The 23892-nt window shown below is 38.3% G+C and overlaps 1 protein-coding gene across 1 annotated transcript; it reads right to left on the bottom strand.

Moving 5' to 3' along the window:
- Positions 1–15: 15 nt before the first annotated feature.
- On the bottom strand, positions 16–7897 carry si:ch1073-390k14.1 (deoxyribodipyrimidine photo-lyase). The gene is made up of 8 exons (XM_052531449.1): positions 7120–7897; positions 5824–6601; positions 5039–5211; positions 4277–4361; positions 3955–4187; positions 1464–1658; positions 983–1208; positions 16–885 (listed from the first exon to the last, which is right to left on the bottom strand). Exons 1-8 carry the CDS (start codon positions 7342–7344, stop codon positions 356–358), a joined length of 2445 nt encoding a protein of 814 aa, XP_052387409.1. The 5' UTR covers positions 7345–7897; the 3' UTR covers positions 16–355.
- Between the last annotated feature and the right edge of the window lie 15995 nt (positions 7898–23892).

Genomic DNA, 23892 nt, shown 5'->3' with positions numbered 1-23892 from the left:
ATGTCTACAAATGAATTATTTTAAGTAGTTTTGTTTTATGAAACACCTTTAAAGAAAACAAAGCTTTAGTCATACATGTTAAATATCAGAGAGTTTCCAACACCATAATGGATGGGTTTGTACAGGATGAGAAATCAAAATAGGCCATTTGTATTGGATTACTATCTACTAAAGTTTTAAAAAGTCTAAATATCAAACATGTTTGATATCTTTAGACTAGAACTAGAAGTAATGAAAGTCTGAAGCTAAAAAAAAATCAGAGTCTGTGCCCATAATACACTACATGAATATGTGCAAAATCATCTCCGACTGCTGAAAGTTGTGTAGTGTGTTCCAGCCTTAACATGTCAGTCGGTTATCTGTGGGGAACAGCGACACCTCCAGGCACTTTGCTGTAAGGGTCTCTGGTTGGGGTCCGTCTGGCCCTGCCACGTGACACTGTGGGCTTAGGCAGACCCTCCAGAAGACACCAGTCCCTCTCTAACCTCTCTCTACGCTGTGTGTTCTCACACATCACACTGGCTGTGAAGTCTCTCTCATTTAGGAAGGCAATGGTTTCGTCCCGTTTGCGGCTGACGTAGCCCTTCAGCACAGCACTGCACGGGTTATCTTGCCTGTCTGGATCCTCTGACTGGTGTTTAAACTCCATGCGTGTGATGACTGGGAGGAGAAACCCGGTTCCTTCACGACTCACAACATCTTCGATACTGCCCAGAGCGTCTTGCACCAACCTTGCAGGAACAGGTACCAGGTCACAGCCTGATCGCTGGTCAACAAACTCCCTAAAGCGCCTTCTCACCGTCGCCACATCCTGTAGAGACTGTGCACGTCGCTCCTCAAGGTCAACAACTATCCGCTCTGGGTAGTTGCCACCTAAAACCACACCTGTGAACAGTAAGTGAGAATAGATATGCATTTTCATTACTATAAATATAAAACACTAAACAAAGCATTATGATTAACTGATAATTGTACAACAGACCTGCTCTACGCAGTATTGATGCTGGGCACTTCCAGGGCTTATGGACGAGGTCATCAGGAAGTGCCTTCAGTACAGGACACCACTGCCGCACATAGGTGCCATAGGGGTCACAGGTCAGCGCTGCATCAACAGGGTGCATGACGAAGTTCCAGTGATCCAGTCCACACATTCCTCCATTCTGCCACATCATGGCGTCAATGGCAACATCAGCGTCTACCAGCGTGTCCTGTACAATGGAGAAAGAGAGTTGAGATGCTGTTGAATGGTCAGTTATGCTAAAGTTGGCACATTCTCGATCAACAAACAGGAAACCCAGTGCATTAATACTGAACTTGCTGGCACAATGCTTCTGTACCGTCTTGCAGGTGGTTGCCAGGGTGTTGCTTTTTGGTTAAAAAGTCAGAAATGTGATAGACAAACTCGCAAGAAGCTACAAGATAGCAAAAAATCATTAGATGTAAAAGGATTTTGCATGTCTCACCTGAAACCAGCGGTATCCTTCCTGCCAGGCAATATGCAGATAAGCGATGAGGAAGGAGGCAACCACATGTCTCATGTAGTTGTTCATCCAGCCAGTTTGCCACAGCTGTCTCATTGCCGCATCTATCAGTGGGTATCCTGTGGATCCACGCTGCCATGCCTTCAGATGGACATGGTCTGAACTCCAGCGCAAAGCCTGCTCATGGGTTAACATTTGAGTATGCAAGTGAAATTGTAACAATAAGCACATAACTACATACATACATTTTATGGTGCCACTTAGATGCTAGGATGTTGTGGGTGGTGGCTTGGGCATTAACATGCAGTTACTAGGGGATTCTATGAGGTTACTTATTCAACTTTATAAAAAAAAATTATAATATTAAGTATAATTATTATTAATTTTAAAAAGATTAAAATTAAAAGAGTCCACCACAAATCTCTCCAAAGCTTGTCTATGGGATTTTTTCACCCGGTTTATTATTTGGCAGGCAAAAATTATAAATCTGATCAAGTAATAGCATTTCTTTCCTTAGCAAGTCACATGGTTTTGAAACCAATATCCCATTCTTATTGCAATAAACATGATCTAAATCTTTTTGTACTTTCCATACAAGCATATTAGGTTGGAGCCTAACAGCTCGGCATCTTGAAAAACAAATCTGTTAATAAAAAAGGCCTGATATTACCTATTTTAATGATGCAGAGTTAAAAAAAAAATCAATAAAAAACGTTCAATTGGTTTTTAATGCATCTACAGTCTTGTTCAAAATAATAGCAGTACAATGTGACTAACCAGAATAATCAAGGTTTTTAGTATATTTTTTATTGCTACGTGGCAAACAAGTTACCAGTAGGTTCAGTAGATTGTCAGAAAACAAACAAGACCCAGCATTCATGATATGCACGCTCTTAAGGCTGTGCAATTGGGCAATTAGTTGAAAGGGGTGTGTTCAAAAAAATAGCAGTGTCTACCTTTGACTGTACAAACTCAAAACTATTTTGTACAAACATTTTTTTTTTCTGGGATTTAGCAATCCTGTGAATCACTAAACTAATATTTAGTTGTATGACCACAGTTTTTTAAAACTGCTTGACATCTGTGTGGCATGGAGTCAACCAACTTGTGGCACCTCTCAGCTGTTATTCCACTCCATGATTCTTTAACAACATTCCACAATTCATTCACATTTCTTGGTTTTGCTTCAGAAACAGCATTTTTGATATCACCCCACAAGTTCTCAATTGGATTAAGGTCTGGAGATTGGGCTGGCCACTCCATAACATTAATTTTGTTGGTTTGGAACCAAGACTTTGCCCGTTTACTAGTGTGTTTTGGGTCATTGTCTTGTTGAAACAACCATTTCAAGGGCATGTCCTCTTCAGCATAGGGCAACATGACCTCTTCAAGTATTTTAACATATGCAAACTGATCCATGATCCCTGGTATGCGATAAATAGGCCCAACACCATAGTAGGAGAAACATGCCCATATCATGATGCTTGCACCTCCATGCTTCACTGTCTTCACTGTGTACTGTGGCTTGAATTCAGAGTTTGGGGGTCGTCTCACAAACTGCCTGTGGCCCTTGGACCCAAAAAGAACAATTTTACTCTCATCAGTCCACAAAATGTTCCTCCATTTCTCTTTAGGCCAGTTGATGTGTTCTTTGGCAAATTGTAACCTCTTCTGCACATGCCTTTTTTTTAACAGGGACTTTGCGGGGGATTCTTGAAAATAGATTAGCTTCACACAGACGTCTTCTAACTGTCACAGTACTTACAGGTAACTCCAGACTGTCTTTGATCATCCTGGAGGTGATCATTGGCTGAGCCTTTGCCATTCTGGTTATTCTTCTATCCATTTTGATGGTTGTCTTCCGTTTTCTTCCACGTCTCTCTGGTTTTGCTCTCCATTTTAAGGCATTGGAGATCATTTTAGCTGAACAGCCTATCATTTTTTGCACCTCTTTATAGGTTTTCCCCTCTCTAATCAACTTTTTAATCAAAGTACGCTGTTCTTCTGAACAATGTCTTGAACGACCCATTTTCCTCAGCTTTCAAATGCATGTTCAACAAGTGTTGGCTTCATCCTTAAATAGGGGCCACCTGATTCACACCTGTTTCTTCACAAAATTGATGACCTCAGTGATTGAATGCCACACTGCTATTTTTTTGAACACACCCCTTTCAACTAATTCAACGAATTGCCCAATTGCACAGCCTTAAGAGCGTGCATATCATGAATGCTGGGTCTCATTTGTTTTCTGACAATCTACTGAACCTACTGGTAACTTGTTTGCCACGTAGCAATAAAAAAATATACGAAAAACCTTGATTATTCTGGTTAGTCACATTGTACTGCTATTATTTTGAACAAGACTGTATATTATTTTGATAAGTGCGCAACAAAACGCAGTATTTTTGATATTAGCACCCCAAAATTAGTAAGAAACCAGCACTGTATTTCAGTCAGCAAATATGATTCTTGCCTTGTATGGTGGCCTTAGGGACTCCCAGGGCAGGTCTGGGAAAAGGCACAGCTGCCAGTAAGCCAGATCCCTCCAGGCCAGTTTCCGCTGGAACTTGGGAGGTCTGCAGTGAGCTCCACGGGCATCCCATAATAGGCTGCGTGCACTCAACTGCCCAAAGTGCAGATACGGAGACAGAGAGCTGGTGTTAGGCTCATCTGCACGACTTGACTCTTTCTCATAACAGTACACACCTACAATGAAGTTAGTTGATGAGTGCAAAATGATGGACTGCCTTGTAATGCTGCTATATTAAAACATGTGCCCTGGAAATATGTCTTACCATCTCGCAGGAAGGCCTCAAGATGAGCCTGAGCTCCTTCTTCACTGATGTCCCATGATTTCCGAATGTTCACAGCCCAATCAATCTGTTAATACCACATCACAAAAGCATTTTAATCATGTAGAATGGCAAGTTGCATCCAACTGCACTACTTTTCCATTGCTTTTTACATAAACCTGCCGGAAGGTAGTCTCTGACTGCTGTGATTACAGCCTTGCATCTTTTGCGGTGCTTTGCACATGACTTACACATTTCAAAATCATATAAATTCTTTATTTTAAAACATGAACATTCTGAACATATTAATAATAACAATCACAACAACAAGCACCAAAAAGGAATTACCTAAGATTATTAACATAAATCCCAAAAATTGTTAGTTTCAATAAACAGCAACAATAAGTATATCAAATTTTAGATATAAGAACTTGTTCAGGGTTATTATAATTAACTAAAACTAATTTGCTTGAATTAAAATAAACATTTACTGAAATAAAATAAAAAACAGAAATCCAGTTAGTAGCCGAAACAACATTTCCCATTTTAATTTAGTTTGATGTTTTAAAATAACTAAATCTCAAATAAAAATGTTAAAAACCTATATAAACACATATACTGTAAAAAACTAAAACTACTAAAAATGACAAAAACATTGCTATAAAACTAGAATGTATCTCAGTGATAATAAAACCACATTGACTTGTAGGACTGAAATCAGATGAACACATCTGTTGTGTGTTAGTGTTGGCTTGAATATTTCACCTCTGTGCCATCTTTCCTGCGTGGCATGCGTGCCAGTCCCAGATCAACAAGTGGGCATCCCTGTGGCCATGCTGAGGGAGCAGGCAGGGCAGCGGGGGCATCCAGCGGAGAGTTCTGTCCACTGCCAGGATTCTGCTGGCAACAACTCATGAAGTGAGAGACAGAGCCGATACCTGCAAATAATGTAGAAACCTCTAAGAAATTAGCACTTTAGAAGATTGTGCTGGCGTTTGCCTATGCAGAAGTTGCCGCTAGCATGCTAGGGTGTAGTAATTCATTGTCAGGGCAGTGCTATGGTTGCCAAGGTATTCTTTAGTGTCTTGCTGTGCAGTTATTGTGGTGGATTTTTTTATTGCCCCAGACATTATTTTTTTGGTATGTGGAATGATGAAATAAAGATAATCCAAAACCCTCTCTCCTTGATCCAGTATTCAGGTCTCTGTTCTGGAAATGTATGCAAATTTGTGCATATTTAAGGAGAAAATGCATAATTTGCATATTTAAACAACATTTCAGAAATTCATCATTTGCATAATTAAACAACATTTCAGAACATTTGTGTTCCAATTATCTTAACTTAATGAGGGACTCAACTGGGGAAGTATGGCAATACCTAACAATTTGTATCCTACTCGCCTACAGCATCTTGCTTTAAGGCATAATGTACAAATTACTTTAAAAAGTGTATTCCTTTTTAAAGAAGAATATAAAAATGTATGTAGAATCACCAATCAAATGCCCTTGTCTGCACCTTTGTCTGCTGTTGTCTGCACTGCATTACCCACCTCTTAGTCCAACGCCCCGTGTGCTGACCGTGTAGGGGTCTCGAAGGCAGTAGGAGTGGTAGACATGGCACTTAACACCTTGTTTCTCCAGTTTCTCCCACACGCTGTCATCTCTTTCCTTCAGCCACGGCTCATACAGGGCTGTTGCCACAACCGATGCTGCCCCTGTCTCAGCGATTAACCCTTGCAGAGCTGTCAAAGATGAGACCTCTGCCTTTAGCGTCACCAAGTTGCTTCCACACTTCTCCAGAGAGCGGTTCAGACTCACTAGTGCCTGATGCAGCCAGTATTTAGACGCCCCACCGGTAGCTACGGTAACCCCTGGACCCTCCTCCTCCACCACATTCCACAGGAAGACAGGAATGACAGGTGCACCGAGCTCCAGGCAGCCAATAAGAGCAGGGTTATCCCACATACGGAGGTCCCTTCTGAACCAGAGCAGAACCGGTCGTGGTCCCGATGGGTTCTTCAACAAATGCTGCTTCTTACGCAGACGACGCTTTTGTGACCTTGTTGACTTTGTGACCTTGAGATCATCATTTTCTTTATTTGTGTTTTTGATGGCACACGTGGTGTTATGTACCTCAGTATCTGGTGCCCATTTTGCACCAGCCTGGTTCTCTGCTTCTTCTGCTCCATCACTGATGTTTGACTGATTAACACCTGAGGTTACTGTAGTCAAGTCTGCATAGCTTTTGTAAGGCTGATGAACTGGTTTGGTAAGTTTGGTTTCATAAAGAGAGAGTGCTAAAGCCAACTCTAATTCATCCGCTTTATCCTGAAAAAGCAACATACAAAATATGTTTTAACATATTGCACAACACAGGCAGTTTATTCTGAATACCAGCAGCTACTCCATGATCCTTCAGAAATCATTCAGATTTGCAGCTATATTGTTATGAAGTGAAGTGACATTCAGCCAAGTATGGTGACCCATACTCAGAATTTGTGCTCTGCATTTAACCCATCCGAAATGCACACACACAGAGCAGTGAGCACACACACACACACACTGTGAGCACACACCCGGAGCAGTGGGCAGCCATTTATGCTGCGGCGCCCGGGGAGCAGTTGGGGGTTCGATGCCTTGCTCAAGGGCACCTAAGTCGTGGTATTGAAGGTGGAGAGAGAACTGTACATGCACTCCCCCCACCCACAATTCCGTCCGGCCCGAGACTAGAACCCACAACCCTTCGATTGGGAGTCCAACCCTCTAACCATTAGGCCACAACTTCCCCTAGTTATATAGGTACATATACAAGCTTTTTGACTGGTACAGTATGAAATCCACACTACCTTGGAGAAGTACTCCAAAAAGATTGCAGTCAGCTGACTGTGTAAATGTTCATGTCCTGATAAAAGGGGTTTGATCTCGTCCAGAAAGTGTGTTCGGGTGTCTGTGTCTCCCAGCAGAGATAAACACATACAGAAAAACCCGTCAGGATCCTCGCGACCCGACACCAGCTCTCTCAGCAGTTCACGGACCTGAGACACGGACTTCATATCTCTGCTTACAGACATTCTCTTGAAGGATATCCGTCACTTTTTAACGCAGTAAATATACAAATGAAACACAATCTGACAGACAGGATGCATCCGCGAGCCGTGTTACAAAACGCATGAATGAATGAGTTGAGAGGTTACACAAGCAGCTGCTGCGGGGCTTTCATAACCGACTGTAATATCGTCAGTACCGTTTTACTTGTTTTTACATTACATCCGTATTTTTCATTACCGAAAATGGATATAATGATGGATTGATTACTTACGTTAACTACATAAACTTTAGTATCAGGAGCATGAGGACTATGTAACAGCGTATCCAGTGACTTTAGAGGGGCGGTGCTGAATAAGCTGTGTGGCCAATCCCGATCGAGCATATTGCAGATGCTCCTCCCCCTCAGTGTGGCACGTGTTAAACCAAATATACGAGAGCCAATCAATCACAGACATTTCAAAACAATTTTCTGTGCTTATTTCTAAGTTTCTCTCTCTGCTATAGCTTACATTAAAAGCTTACAATTGGGTATTTATCTATTTATTTGTCAATAATAAGCAAAGAAATTACATTCTATGCCGAATAAACTTTCAATTTTCATCCCTGTATTTGAAAAAAAGATATATATTTTTAATATAATAATGGTAATTAATTAATAATTAATAATAATAAATTTTATTTTCTAAATTTATTTATAGGGCCTATATTACATGCATGTACAATTCCATGTATACTTTTAAAATACAGCCGATTTTCTTTTTATATCTAATAAATAAAATATATGATTAAGAATATTACTTGTTGAAATGTTTTTATTAATTTTGATTTATTAGTTTTGATTTATTGCTTGCAATTTCAGCGCTCCACAAGCAGAATGCGACCTTCTGTGATAATACCAACAGAGGCAATAATATTAAAGTTTATTTAAGAATTATATGTGTGTGTGTTCAATAAGTAAGTAGGCCTCATAAAATTAACTGGCTTAGTGTCTTACATGCTTCTTTAAAATGTATCATTGATTCTCTTTGAAGCTCAGACATAGATATACTCACACAGAGAGACATGTGTACACAGCACATGATGTAAAACAATGTGTTACTATCTTTTTCTTTCATGTGTATTGACTTACAAGTGGACAAAAGCCTTTCTAAAGAGGAACAAATAGCTTTAAAATGAAAATTGAACAGGGAGCCTGTGTTTGAGGACAGTGTAATCAATAATGTTAAGACGGTAGAACAAGTCTAACAGACAGCAGATCAATACAGATGAGCCCACCTCCCTCCGCTCTGTCCCACTGACCTCATCGTCTGATCTGATCAGCTCTTTATTTAAAGCTCCACGACCGCTGAGTGAAGGACGATTCGAATGAAAGAGACTGAGAGTGGCCCGAAAGCAATTAAACACTTCATTGGGCTCAAAAAAAAAAACACTCTAAATCTTACAAAAAGCATATATAAACTACATTACATTTTCCAAGAAAATATGAGTGTTCACTACTGTAAATGTGTGTGTGTGTGTGTGTATATATATATATATATTAAATACATTTTTGAATTAATTGTATTTACAACACTCCAACAACTACATTGTAATGTGCAGAACATTCCTTTAAATATACTTTTAAAAAGACAATTCATATTCAGTAATAATATCGATTTGCCTGCACTGACACTTTTAGACAAAACTTGAACTGAACTGAGCTGAATAATGACATATTGTGCTCTGTAGAACTGCTTTATAGTTCAAATTGAATTTGTTTCATAATTTATATAATAGTCCATGTTGACTATCATTCTCCTGTTTATTACTGTAAAGCTACTTTGACACAATCTGTATTTTATAAAGCATATTTTATATGAACTGACATAAAACATTTCAGTTAAATTTATTCAAATGAAAATGCTTTGTGTCAAACAACACGCTTTGCAGGAAAAACAGAGTGAGTGGAAGGAATTGAAGGAAATAAAAATATGAGTAAAGGAAATAAAGCTATCAAGGTGTGTAAGTGTAGTCATATATGGAGCATGTTGCCATGGAAATGCAGGGAGTGATTTCAATTGGCTGCTTTGAGCCTGACCTCTGATTTGACTGAATGCTCATTCAGAGTCATATGAGGTGACATCTTTCTCCAGTGCTGATGGACTCAACCCCAAATCTTGGACAAAATCAAATGCACTGTTTGCTCTTATCCGTTCTATTCTGCATGTTTTCATGTGGAGTAAATACCTGTCTGTGCATCTGTCTCTCGCTCTCTCATTAACGCTCCGCTCAGACGCTGTATAGCAGTTGACAGGGAGAACTAATCGCTCTGAAGATTAAAAATAAATGAAGAGAAACGTGTTTTAGAAAAACGGTGGAACACACATCATAAATCACCCAGCCTGGAACAGGTTCCTCCTCACTGTCCGCACACCGACACACACACACACACACACGCAGACAAATTACATTACTGAAATCACATTACTGCTGCCTTTCAGGAAGGACGCACCAAGGGGAAAAGAGAGAAAAGGTGACAGAGAGAGAGAGAGAGAGAGAGTCATATTAGATGAGGCTTTAAAGTGACAGATCTGGAAAAGAAGAAAACAGAGGATTTTTTATCTAAAAGCTTGTGTAGACTGCAAAATAAGACCAACAACAATATGAATAATAGAACTGCTTAAATAGACTGCATAATAATAATAATAATAATTACTATTATTATTATTACTACTATTATTATTGTTTGCAGTTTACAGAAGCTTTAATACATGTATAACAATAATGATAATTTAACTGCTAAAACTGATTGAATACTAACAACAACAACAATAATAATAATAATTATTATTATTATGCATGTTTTAATGCACAGTATGTATGTGCATCTGCCTCTTATAAACCTCTTTTTCTTGCTCTTATTATTATTATTATTATCATCATTTTGCAGTCTTCACAAGCTTTATTATATAACAATAAAGACAATATAACTGCTTAAATAGGCTGCAAAAATACTTATAATAGTAATATAAGAATAATCATAATTTTTTTTGCCATTTTTTCATTATTAATATTGTATTTTATTTAACCATATGCTGAATTAATTATATTATGTATCTTACTCAAATAGACTTGGTTTTGTATTTCTTCAAATGTATCATGATGAGGCCATTTTAATCTACATTAATTACAAATTTGATAAGACTTTTTGTCACATGATGTAAAATTATATTCTTAATCGAACACTGGAAACAGTTTTTGATCATGAAGGTCATTCTTTGGATTTCAGTGGAGCTGATGATGAGACCTCGTATAACGTGTCTATAGGAGGGATGGAGAAAACATCTAGAGTTTGTGTTCTAGGACATAAAAATACATACTTTTCCTCGCAGTCACTGGGCATTTGTTTACGCTTATCCCTCAAATAATGAGTTTGCAGCAGCAGAGTACACTCCCAGGCTGCAGTTTTCTAACTGTCCTCTGGAGGTCACTGTTTGACAGCGAGTGTTAGCTGAATAACACCACACTATCACAGCCTGCAGAGACAGAGAGAGAAGACAGAAAATGGCAGAAATTATTTGTGACTTTTTGTTACAGCAGTATGTGTTTGTGTTTATGTGCTCATTTCTCTGTGTTATTCGAGAGGCACTGTTAGAGACCCAGGAAAGAGAAAAATGGACAAAGAAAAAAAAGTGCTAAAGCAAATGAACAGAGTAATGGCAGTAGGCAGTAGAAGAGGAATCAGAGGAGAGCGTAATCCTTTGTTCTCCTCTATTCACTTGGAGCGCATGTCTGACTCCCTATAGGCGGAATTTCATTTTGCAGCATCTCACAGACACACACACTCAAACACCATGTAATTTGCCCTCCAGGGACACTATCATTTTTGTATTTCTGCCTGTGTATTTCAGACGAAGTGTGCAAGTGCAGACCCTCTTTAAGTTTATTTTGGGTGTTTCCTTGTCATACAAGTAATATTGTTTTTTCCTTCATTCCTTTTCCTACGCCTGCATGAATAATAATACCATGTGACACACATCCTTCATGCAAGAAGTTTTTGAGAAGGTCACTAAAAGATCAGGATTAAACATAAATTCGATACACTCTTTCAGTGCTGTTTCTGCATGTATTGAAGTAGCTATATGCTCAGTGTTTTGGTCCTAACCTCAGACCAGTGTGTGCTCTCCCAGACACACAGACAGACTAGAAAATCAAAGCTTCTGCGTCCACACAGTCTAATACAGGACAATGGGAGCTAGTCATAAACCAAAAATACATATTAAGAAATACAGGGATTTTAAATCATCAACATGTACTGTATGATAATAATTGCCATGCACAGTGTAATGTTTTATGTTTAAGCTTTCTGTTATAAAGTCAAATTCAATCACATAGAATTTATAAACCTATATCTTGAAGTGTAGAAAGAAAATAAAAGTAATGGGTTTGATTCTTAGGGGAAAGTATAACGCAAAGACTAAGCACACGGCAACCTGCTAGGTTATGACATGAAAAATAATAAAAATACAGAAAAAATAGAGATAAAAAGTAAACATAAAATACTGGTGAAAATAAAATTATTTTCTATTCTGCATTGTGGCATGTACTCATAGCCAAATTGGATAATGCAAATATCTGACATAACATTATCCAAGCATTTGTTCAGTTTATTGTTTATCTTTTAAGATTTAAAGTATAAAGAATGTAAGACAAAGTGTATATTGTAGAATCTGTAACTGTTTCTTCTTTTTGTTCCCCCACCATTTTTAATTGCCTCCCGCCCTTCCTAGCTCAATTTAAATAATCCTGGTGTGACAAATACATTTTTAAAAGTAAAAATATTTCATGTAGTTTCTCAATTAACACAAGGACATAAACACAGCACGCATAATTAAAAATGAATTAGAAAAACACAGTTTAAAATAGTTTAAAACATATCACGTCATACTGCAATTCCATAGATGTGTGTATTCCTTTTATAATATGTAAATTTTGCACTTATTATACATTATATTTCCTTTGAGTATTCTATAATATTTTAGATTATCTGTTAATAATGCATGTTTCCTTCCTTCCTTCCTTCCTTTTGCATACAACTGCATAATCCAACCCCCCCCCCCCGATTCTATTCTATTCTATTCTATTCTATTCTATTCTACTCTATTCTCAGAAAAAAGCTGATTAATGATTTCTTTGATCAAATTATGTTAATAATGCATGTTTCTTCTCAGTTCTACTAGCAAAAATCAGTAGAATATAAATAGTGGCTGATGAAATTCTGTACTTAGAATAATTTGCATACTATTGCATAAAATTTCTTAACGTATATTTTCTATTCTATTCTATTCTATTCTCCAGACCAGGTGGGTTTACAATATTTTTGTGCTTCAGATTATCTGTTAATGTTGCATGTTTCCTCACGGTTCCACCAGTAAACATCAGTATGATCTAGATAATGGCTGATGAATGAGTAATGCTATTTCATTTTTCTCTGAGAATATTTTTGTAGTCGTTGTTTCACAGAGCTAAGACCGATTTAATGATATTCATTTGAGTTTAGGTTGACTTCACACATTCTATAGCTCGGAGCGGAACACATTTTGAAAGATGGAAGCTCCTAATATTCAGCCATTAGCTCCAATAAACAAAACTGCCCTGAAGTATTCCCAACGCAAATGGAAAGAGAATGAAACAAAACACAAGCCGGATTCAAAATGATACTTTTGTTCTGAAGGAATATGAATAATATACAAAAGCGAGAGGTTTGCTTGTCCTGTGTAGAAAACAGTCTGAGCTTGTGTCTTCAAATAGAAAACACTGCAAGCTCACATGTCTGTTTGTGCGTGAGTGAGCGAGCATGCCAACACACATAAATACAAGAGTCTGACAAACATGATGCTGGCACATAATAAAGACACTCGCTGGTGATCTCCATGGAAACGCTACCTGACAGCTCTGTGACATGCATGGTAAGTTGTATTCCATGGTGATCTTAAAGTAATATCACACCTCTCTGTGTGTCTGTGTGTGTGTGTGTGTGTGTGTGTGTGTGTCTGTGTGTGTGTGTGTGTGTGTGTAGGTGAGGAGATTTACTCTCTGTGGCCCTGCTAATGGACAGATTTGAGAATAATGTAGTGGAGAAGAGCAGAGATCCTGTAGCTATCGACAGAGAAATATTCACACACACGCATTCACACGTATACATTTTCTTGAACACCATATCAGAGTGAAGGTCAGAGGTCAGAGCAGAGGCTGATGGGAAATGTGATTTATATTCCAAGGCGACCATGCGGCCTCCCATTACTGTTGCTCACTTAAATGTGTGTGCATAGAGCGAGTTTGTATGTGTGGATAAGCTGACTGAAATGCAATTTGCATTTGTTTGGAATATTATAAGCACACACCTCACACATTTTCAACGCAACTTAGTATGTTTTGATGATAGTATGTGTGTGGCATTATGGGTAAACTTACACAGATATGTCTGGATATGTTCTGCTCCCCCGGGCAGTGTCCTGCCAAAGCAAACATCTCAAATCCGGTCATCTTTTTAAATCACAGGAAATGCATCCAATCAGTCCAAAGGGCACTGCATATGGCATACGAAACAAGTGTACACTGACAAGAAGTTGCTAAAATAAACAGAGATAAGCTTTTTTAATATAATGACCCAAAGTACATTTGTTCGCTTGTTAAAATTACACACACACATTCGTACAGTATATATATATATATATATATATATATATATATATATATATATATATATATATATATATATATATATATATATATATATATATATACATACACACACACACACACACTTAATTTATTTTTTCATATAGACTGATATATAGATATTGACACACACACACACACAAAAACACATACATACACACATATATATATATATATATATTGTATAGACACTGTGTAAGTGTCTGTATCACATTTTCTGTGGGGGGAAATCTGGCAAGTATGGTCAAATGTATTAAACAGGACTACTACATTAGGCATTATCATATTAGCCAAAATATTTCAGAAATTAACGTGCAATATAATCACCTCATTAGCCATTTTAAAAGACACTGTATCTTGAATCACTGGAATTAAATAATCAATTTGATGCAATTAAACTGGCATAATAAATCATGCCTGGAATTGTGTTTAATACTCTCATCTATTCCTCCATATTCAAGATTTTGGATGGGCCTCATTTTTCTAACCATGTCTATATATATATAAATATATATATATATATATATTGTGTGTGTGTGTGTGTGTTTTCATTTGAGGGTCTATTATATAGGAAAAGCAATGTTTAAGCCAACCCAATTTACATCAAACTGATGAATAACCCAGTTATACTGTTATTTATTTTGCATAACTCAAAAAATAAAACATTAAGGAAAACAAAGATAAGGACACTTTACAGATCTGTAAATATTTTAAAGGTAAATATTTTGTTATCAGTTAAACAACACACAAAAAAATAAAAAAAATAAAATGGATAATTAGAATCAGTATTTACAATAAAATCATGACAAAAAAAAATATGCACCTCTAAGCACATCTTGCAACTAAAATCTGGTTTATTGCCTTGTTATTGCACCTGTTTGCAATTTTAGGCCTCTTTCTTTTAAAATAATAATTTCCAGGGTTTCTCAAATAATTTCGAAGCATATTAATATAAAGACATTCTATAGCCAAGAAGAAAACACAACCATGAGTGTTTCCTCCAGCAGAATGTGTGCCACACATCCATTTTGTTCTCTTCTGTGTAATGAAACTTGACGCCCAGATAGGCAGACATGCTCACAAGGCAGGCTATTTTACCCTGAAATACTCTCAGTACCCTTTGGTAATCTTGACAGCATGTTGTTTCTCCTATACAAACCCTTAGAGACAAAAAGGTGAAGCGTAAACAAGAAAAAGGGAGCTAGAGATAAGAAATCAGAGATTGTAAAAAGAAAGAGGTATCAAGACACACAAGAGACTTTTGAATTGTTCAAAGCTGAAAACTCACAAATTTCAAAGCATAGTTGCATATTCATCCCACTAAATGATATGCTAATCTGCTTGATTTGCATCTCAGAGACCTCCTGTTGCGAAACGCTTCATGCTTAGATTTGCCAAATGAAAGAATAGAAAACAGAAGAGAGTACAACTTGTTGGGGCCCAGTGAACAGGCTTGGGTGTCTCTGGAAGTGGAGAATCATAAGGGACATAAAAGTGCACTTGTGATCTTTGAATGGCAGGAAATAAAAGGCACAACAGAGCTGAAGAGCAGCAACAAGAAAACATTAAAGAAAGTTGCTGTGGGACGCTGTACGGGCACAAATACTGAAGTAAACAATGCTCCACATATCAGAAATCATTTCTACCACTCAGCCATCAAAGAGAGCACATAGATCTAAAATAGAGCGACTGAATGAGGGATGGATAGAGAAAAAGGTTGAAGAATTAGAGAGGGAGGGTGTGTGGGGGGGAAGGACACGATGTAGAGTGGCGAATGAACACCATGGTTTTGCGAGGTTGGCACAGTGCCATCCACTCAGCGCCGCTGCCAAAGAGGGCGTATAGGCAGGGTGGCACTAAAGAGGAGAGAGGAGGAGAGACAGATAATGAGAGAAAAGAGAGGCATCATCCTGCTGCCAATCCTCCAAATGAAATGTTCCCCAGCATTGGATTCAAAAAGTTGGAGCTCTTTGAAGATTCCATCTGCCAGCTCGTCAGCATGGCAACTGTGTGAGTATGCAAAACGGAGCGTACAATGCATTGTGTTAAACTGATGCGGTGCCTCTTAACGAACCTTTTCTCCTCTTACGGTTTCAGAAAAGCGCAGATTTCTTCACCACGACCTCGTAATTTTGTTTCCCACAGGCTTCGCCATGCTGCGTTTCGCCATCGCCTTCATGACCATGCCAGGTTCTATGTAGGCACGTCCCCGAGAGAGTAAGCAACGGCACTCATCGTGGGTATGACGGCATCTGCTCAGTCATAATGGAGATATGCGACTTGTCTTGTTATTCTCGTTGGCACGCGCCAACCTTCGGCAGCGTGCCAGGATCTCTGCACTGCCGTATGCCGCTGGGAAGTTGGCGGTGGCTTGGGAATGGCAGGGTGCCAGAAGGTTCCTGCGGTAACCAGCCCCTGACGCGTGCCACTTGGCAAAGACAAAGAGCCCTAGGGACGAAACACAAAACAAGACTGAAAAACACAGTGATCCGACAGCTTAATTAACCCTCGCAGAGTTTGTTGGGTTAATTAGTGTGACAGATTTGGTGAGGAGGAATATGGCAGAAACACTTGTGAGAACAAAAGTGATGGGCAACCCAGACTGATGGAATGTCATCGGATGCCATCTGTAACTCAGCCAACCCTGTGCCATTGACAATTTACATTCAATAAAGTTTTTTTAAAGGATAAATGGAATGAAAAGGAAAAAAGTCAAGAAACTGTCATGCAAAAACAAGTTTGTTTCAAAAGTTGGTCAAGACAGAAGATTGAGGAAACAACTGTGGAAACAAGCAAACAGGGAGGAACTAAAGAAACCACAGGCCATGACTTATACAGTGACTCAACAGATCAATTCAAACACTAAAGTCATTATGGAATATGGATTTTATGTACTACAAAACCGAAACAGAATGGATTGCACAAATTAACACAAGAAAGAGTGAATTTTCTCAGGTATGTTGGGAACACCAAAAAGATACATGTTGGCGGGTGTTAGTATGGTGTAATTTACCAGGTAGATGCACAACTTACTAGAGCTTTCCAAATTCAAGGACAGGACCTTAAACCATCACATACACAGTAATGAGTGATTTTGTGCTTGAATACCTGTTCTGAGTATCCTCGAAACGTCCTGTTGAGTCAGAGAGAAGATGATGAGAGTGAATGAGAAGAATTCAGTCCCTCACTGGATGCATTTGACATTGTAGAGGAGCATAAATAATACAGATTTTCTCTCCTCCTCTTCCTTCGGGTGCTTTCTGAAGTAAGGGATTTACTCACCTTTGTGCTTCGAATCTTTCATTGGCATCGTTCTGGTTAAATGACACAGGATTGGTTCCAAAATGGACATTGTTTTCATCATAACCTTCGATAAACAAGTTCAAATCGACGTTAACAACATGATGAAATGAGCCGTTTAATTTGCTGGGTTTTTTTTGCCTTCACGTCTTTCTTTGTACCGATTGTGGACAATTATGTACGGATATGCTAATCACGCTGTATTAATGAGGTTTGTATCGCTGGGATTCTCTTCTTTACTCCTGTGGGGATCTTAATTTTACCTCATCTTCATTATGTAAATGGATTATGCCAAAAACTACACACACACACACACGTACACTAACATAAAAGGGGGGCGTCAAAGGTGGAGGGAATATGGCAACAGTGGAGAGGGGGGTGGGGTGTTGCAGAAAATGGAGGATACGCTCCCTGACCCTCAGCAGCAACAAAATGCTAGAAATTGCACAGAAATCTGAAACGATTTTTCTCCTCAATGCACTATGTACCAAGACACGACAAACATTTTTTTTCCTCTCAATTTCTTGTAGCTATTTTTACTGCAGTAGACCTGCAATGGAGTGACAGAGACAAAGATGGGATTTACTAGATGTAAAGAGAGAAAAAGAGCGAGCAAGCGAGAGAGAGAGAATTCGTTAATATCCTGCGCTTAATCATGGCACATGAGATTGGCTGTATGCATATCTCATTTGCATCTCATTAAATTGCTCATGCACCTGCAGAGAGAGGGGAGAGGGGCAGATGATGGCACAACGAGAAAAGAGGGTCTTGTTTCAATATGCAGACTTTTTCTTAAGCAGTTACTTCATTTTATGTTGATATATATATATATATATATATACATACACACACACACACACACACACACACACATATATATATATATATATATATATATATATATATATATATATATGTGTGTGTGTGTGTGTGTGTGTGTGTTTTATTACAGTATAATGGGCACTTAGAAGGTTTTTTGTCTTTCTTTTGATGATGCATTCCATTTTTCTATTTAATTGCCATGTTTTTTATGAACATAAAAAAATGCATTTATTTTCTTTCATGAATGTTCAATGTATAGACACACTGTCACATAATCTACATATTATATTCAATGCCAATGCTCTGTGACATTAAATACTTAAAAGTACTTTTTGGGAAAATAAAAATGAGATTTTAAGATATTGAGGCATAAAATAAACCACATGTTTCAGGGGATGTGAAGTCCAGCACAGGCCAGCAGTTTAACGTATGCATGATTAGTATGCAGCTCTTTGCGTTCTTTAATAGAACTCAGGGTGAAGACTATTGTCTCTGATTCCAGGATGTGCCATCTGCCTGGCTTCAGAGACTGGCCTTCCTCTTTGTGTTTTGCACAATGGGCTATTCTGCACTGGACATCCACACATAACTCAAATAAATCATGCCCCGGCCAACAGGCCACCAGAGGATCACTGCAATATTTTCCATAAAAGAAAAGAGAAAACTCCACGTGGCGTTGGGGAGAGATTAGAAAAATCTGAAATTTTCCATTACAGAAACATAATGACAAACACAGTTGGAGGACAGAAATGGGAAGGAGAGGAGATGAACAAGACGGGACAGAAAAGGAAAAGTGAAAGGAAATTAATAACTGCACTTTAAATATTACTCCCACTCACCAACTATATTCATCATGATGTCATTTTCCTTAAATATTTTGTAAATAAAGTGCAAAACAGTGTCCGACCTCCAGACCCGAGAATGGCCATTCTTGGACGTGACTTTAATGTAATTACTCTGTGACGGATATATTTAAATCTGTATGTAAACACTGGAGCAGCAAGGTCTACGTATGATAGAAATGTCTGCATCGATTACCTGCTATGAATGTGAAATGTTTAATCTCGTTAAAAATCTCATGCCTAAATTAGGCGCCCTCAGCAGCTTTTTAAATTGGGCTATCCATCATATATAATGAAGAAGTGACAGAGTGTGTATGCAGGGGGTTCTAATATAAAATTGTTTTAAAATATTTTCATATTAGCTCTGCTGTGGCGAATGGCACAAGCTAGCCGGTGAGGTGGTAAACAATAAAACAGAAGCCAGAATAAGCCCTAATCCAAAGCTTTTGTATAGAGCGAGTCCCAAAGCATTGCTGAGGGACAAACAGAGCTTCAAGGATTTATTCTCTTTTAAGAAACCAAAAGAAAGGGGGTAAAAATAGAAAGAGGGAAAGACATGTGGTGTTGGCCACCACCTGGTGAGATGTCATGTACGATTAAGTGTGTGTTTGTCTGGCACGCTTCATGCCGTTATCAAGTGTGGACAGCTCAGCGCAACCACTACACTGCATACTTTTCTTATGCTAATGACTTCGCTTGGGTAGACCCCTCCTCACTGTTGGTGAACGTCTTGCAATCCTGCCCTCCTTTTCCTGTAGCATGCCCACTTATATCGATATCTAAACCCTTCGATAACTCACCCTAAACTAACAATCGCACCACCAGTCTTAAATCACTCACTCTACATGGGGTGTTGGGTCTCAAAACCATATAACCAACCTTCATACGCCAGACTCCCTAAGGTCAAAGGGTCGAAGATTTAGCATAATTTATCATATCAGTGTGAGATATTCACGGAAGCCACGCGCAGCCCGTTCATGCTCCTGCTGCCTCTGATTAGCATCTCATTTCACAGGCTTGATTCTTTAAAAGCCCACCCCCCCATGCCCCCTTTCCACTAACATGATGGCTCAGTCCCTGCCCTGTAGAGACAGATGCTCACCTAAAATATTATACAGCAACCCTGTCAATCTGACAGTGCAAACCACAACACGGGGGGAAAGCTAGTCAGCAAATGTTTGGATATGGCATTCGGTTTCACGATATAAAAAAAAAAAAAAAACATTTCAGACACGCTCGTAAACATGACATTTTACGCTGCATTTTGGTTACAGTTATGTTGCAATACAATGTTGTAGACTCCATACAAAGAATTGTAAAAAAATTATGTAACTAAAATGCTATTTATTTTATAAGTATTGATTATCTTCAAAAAGAACAACAACAAAACAATAATGAACTATAACTAAAGAATATGTTACATTTACATCTGAGTATCATGCAACCAAATTTGTAAATGTTAACCTGCAATACTGTTCAAAGGTGTTTGCTTTTTTAAAGTCTCTTATGCTAACTATTTATTTGTGTAAAACAGTAACATTGTGAAATATTATTACAATTTAAAAGAACTTTTTTTTTTTTTTTTTATAAAAATAATACAATATTTTATATTGTAAATTTATTCCTGTGATGACAAAGCTTCGGGAGCCATTACTCCAGTCTTCAGTGTCACATGATCCTTCAGAAATCCTTTTAATATGCTGATTTGGTGCTTAAAAAACATGTCTAATTATTAGCCATATTAAAAACAGAATTCTTTGATAAATAGAAATAATGCTAATGTCATTATTGTCACTCAAATATTTTAACCAATTTAATTAATCCCTTTAATTAAGCCACAAAAAAATCTTGCTTTATATAATCGCAAATGATTAATATAATCTCAGAAAACAAAAAGCATTTTAGTAATCTTTATTTTTCATTATTTATATGATATACCCAAGTTTAAATGTAGAGGGTTAAAGTCATTTTGTCATTATTTACTCACCCTCATGTTATATGAAACCCAACTGTCTTCTGTGGAACACAAACAATCCCTCAGCATTCTTAGCAACTAGTATACCCACAATCCAAATATATATACATATATAAGTGTGTTTTGACACATTCACAGATTTTCTTATACAAATAATGCTGAGGCTTTGACAGAATGTCAAAAAAGCTGCTGGAGTGACATCTCCCTTATGAGTTTACCCTGGTTTCACAGCTATTTAATATTACTTTGCAACCTGACTTTGTGAGCTAACGATTCAGTAAGAGAAAAACCAATTCAGATGAATTTCTCTGCCACGCCGAGTAAAGAAACTGCATATAGAACAGTGCGATAGTGGCTGTGTGAACATTAGTAACCGAATCTATGTGAGTTTATCTGAGAATCAAGAGCGCCACAGACCTGTGATAGATGAGCAAATCCAGTTGGCCATTAAAAAGTCATTTCAGAGACAGATAGCTAGCAGGTTCCCCTCTAAATGTCTACTGCGGGAAGCATACTTTAATGGCGCGCAAGAGAAAACAGAAACAATATAGCCTATTTCCAGAAATAGAAAGATAACAGGTGACGTCCTGCGGTTTTGCATCTAATGGGGTTCTTAAATGAAATGCTGATAGAAGATGGCATGTATCCACAGCAAAATTTGCTGCTCCAACCACTCAATGCTCCCATGCTAAGGAAGCGAATTTTCTTAAGGAACACCACAGTGGTTTTAATGAGTTGGAAGCGAACACTAGCCAGTGCTTTCTCCGATTCTGGGAGATCATTATAGCTGCTTCGACCTGCTCCACTGGAGAGGGACAACATGACACACAGTCCGTGAATCTCTTAATGACTCAACTGAAAAATAATGATAATGCCGCTACAGGCTAATCTTCTGTGAAAAACATTCATGAAATCTGAAGCAAACAATATCTGTTTAACAAGAACCATTTAGATGAAAATTCATTATCTTTGAGTTTTGGTGCCGTTTTAAAATCACAACAACATCAGTAGCAGGTTAGCAGCAACTAGACGAAGGTGCAGCAAATGAGTAGCTCTGTCTCTTTAAGAGGAAATCACAGCTCCGAGCTCATGAATAAAGATGAGCTGGCCTTTCTCTGCATACATCATAGATCATGTATCAGCAAAGCCCATCTATCAGAACACAAGAGGAGCTGAAATGCTCATAACGGCCCTGCGCTGCCTAGTATTAAAACCAATGAGATGGGGGAAGGGTCTCTCTGAAGGTACCACAATCCACTTTTGTTTTGAAATACGGATGGGCTTAGCATTTAATGCGTTTTTTTTTACAAGTGATCTACATGTTAATATGTGGACATTCAAAACCAATGACGCTATTGCATCTTCCATCTATTATGTCTAGGCAATTACAGAAATGATTGTCCATTAACCAGGCAAACATATCATCTGCTGCATTACGCTGTTTAAAGAAGTACCAGACAGTAAATAGTTTTAGCATACGGAAATTCTAGGCTTGAAGTGGCTTAAAGAAAAGAGAAAACCTCCTCCAGTCATCTTCCAGAGAACAAGCTTTCACGCACAAAACTCCTGACGCATCACATTTAGCTTTGAAACTAACAATGCACGAGGCAGGATCTCCATATCACAACCTGCATTTTCATTTCAAAATCTGCTGCTCGAGAAAAATTCAATCTCTCTGATGCCATAAAAAACACAGTCGGTTACAGCTTCTATTCTCACAGGTCGTTAATATTAATAATATCATCCTCACTCAGAGGAAACTCATCTGGCTAAATGTCACAAGTTTAATTAATGACTGGTCCAGGCTGACCTCGGCTGAGGAGGAGGGAGTCTTTCAGCCCCTAATGCCATGCAGGCAAACTGGAATAATTTAGCATGTTAAACGCAAAGTCAATTAACCTTCCCAAGCAGCCAATGATGTGCAGCCCCCACTCGAACCGGCGCCATTCTGTCTACCTGTTTCCGGGGGGTGCTACTGTAAAAAAGAACGAGGGTACAGCTTTCTGTGAGATGGTGGAAGTATACCAATGGTATTTTATAGAGATGCACTGAAATTTCAGCCACCGAAAAATGCATTTTCAGCTAACAGAGAAAAATGGCCGAAAATATGAGCAGAAACCGCCAGCAGTGTTCAGCACGCAAAATTCACTGACACTCTGCTCAATATTCCATTAATATATTTCATGGGTTAAGGCTACATGGCAAAAATTACTAGGCATGCACACATCAATATAGCGTAATTTTTCTCACACTGTACAATAAATACATTTTTTGCATTATTGTAAGGGGTAGGTTTAGAGCTGGTAGAAATAGGTAGAAAATTCACATCGTTAGCAAGTTTGGATCATTAAATCTTGAAAGACTACCTGTAAACTGTTTAATTAGTGTCACGTCCCGGTTTTTTTTTTTTTACTTCGAACCGACGCTTCCACTTTTTGACGCAAGGCATCATGGGGCGTTGGAAACCTGTGGATAGAGTCATCTGCACCTCGCCAACCCGATGAAGGGAGCCGATGCACGAGTCATTAGCGGTAAATGCTTTCAGTTTTCCGCAAAGCCGCGGACTAATTGTACAGTAAAACATAATTAGTGCGTATTGATTCGTTTATGCCGTGATTTACCTCAGCTCAGACAGGAATAAGATTCGCAGTACCGGTAAGTATGAGCACGGCTGTAAATCTCTTTGGGTGGGACGTTTGAAATACCTGAGGAAGAAAAAAAAAACGTCTGTTTTGGCTGTGGGTATGGAGGATTTTAATTTAATAAGTAAACTGCTAGTTGATTATTGATATGATATTCTATGATATTAAACAATGGGATAACTATACACAATATTATTGTATTAACTAGAGGTAGAAATGTTGTTTCTTACCCATCCTGACTAATACTTGATTCTGATTGGTCAGTGGCAA

Source organism: Carassius gibelio, chromosome A18 (assembly GCF_023724105.1).
Source record: "Carassius gibelio isolate Cgi1373 ecotype wild population from Czech Republic chromosome A18, carGib1.2-hapl.c, whole genome shotgun sequence".
Classification (NCBI taxonomy): Eukaryota; Metazoa; Chordata; class Actinopteri; order Cypriniformes; family Cyprinidae; genus Carassius; species Carassius gibelio.
The sequence above is the reverse complement of the archived record's forward strand: the minus strand, read 5'-3'. Positions and strand labels throughout refer to the sequence as shown.

Excerpts from the sequence above, each read along its gene's own strand:
- si:ch1073-390k14.1 (XM_052531449.1), bottom strand. The coding sequence starts at position 7,344 with ATGTCTGTAAGCAGAGATATGAAGTCCGTGTCTCAGGTCCGTGAACTG. Across the intron at positions 6,602-7,119 it reads TTTTGGAGTACTTCTCCAAG|GATAAAGCGGATGAATTAGA; the intron begins GTAGTGTGGATT and ends TTGCTTTTTCAG. Across the intron at positions 4,188-4,276 it reads TGAGGCCTTCCTGCGAGATG|GTGTGTACTGTTATGAGAAA; the intron begins GTAAGACATATT and ends ACTTCATTGTAG.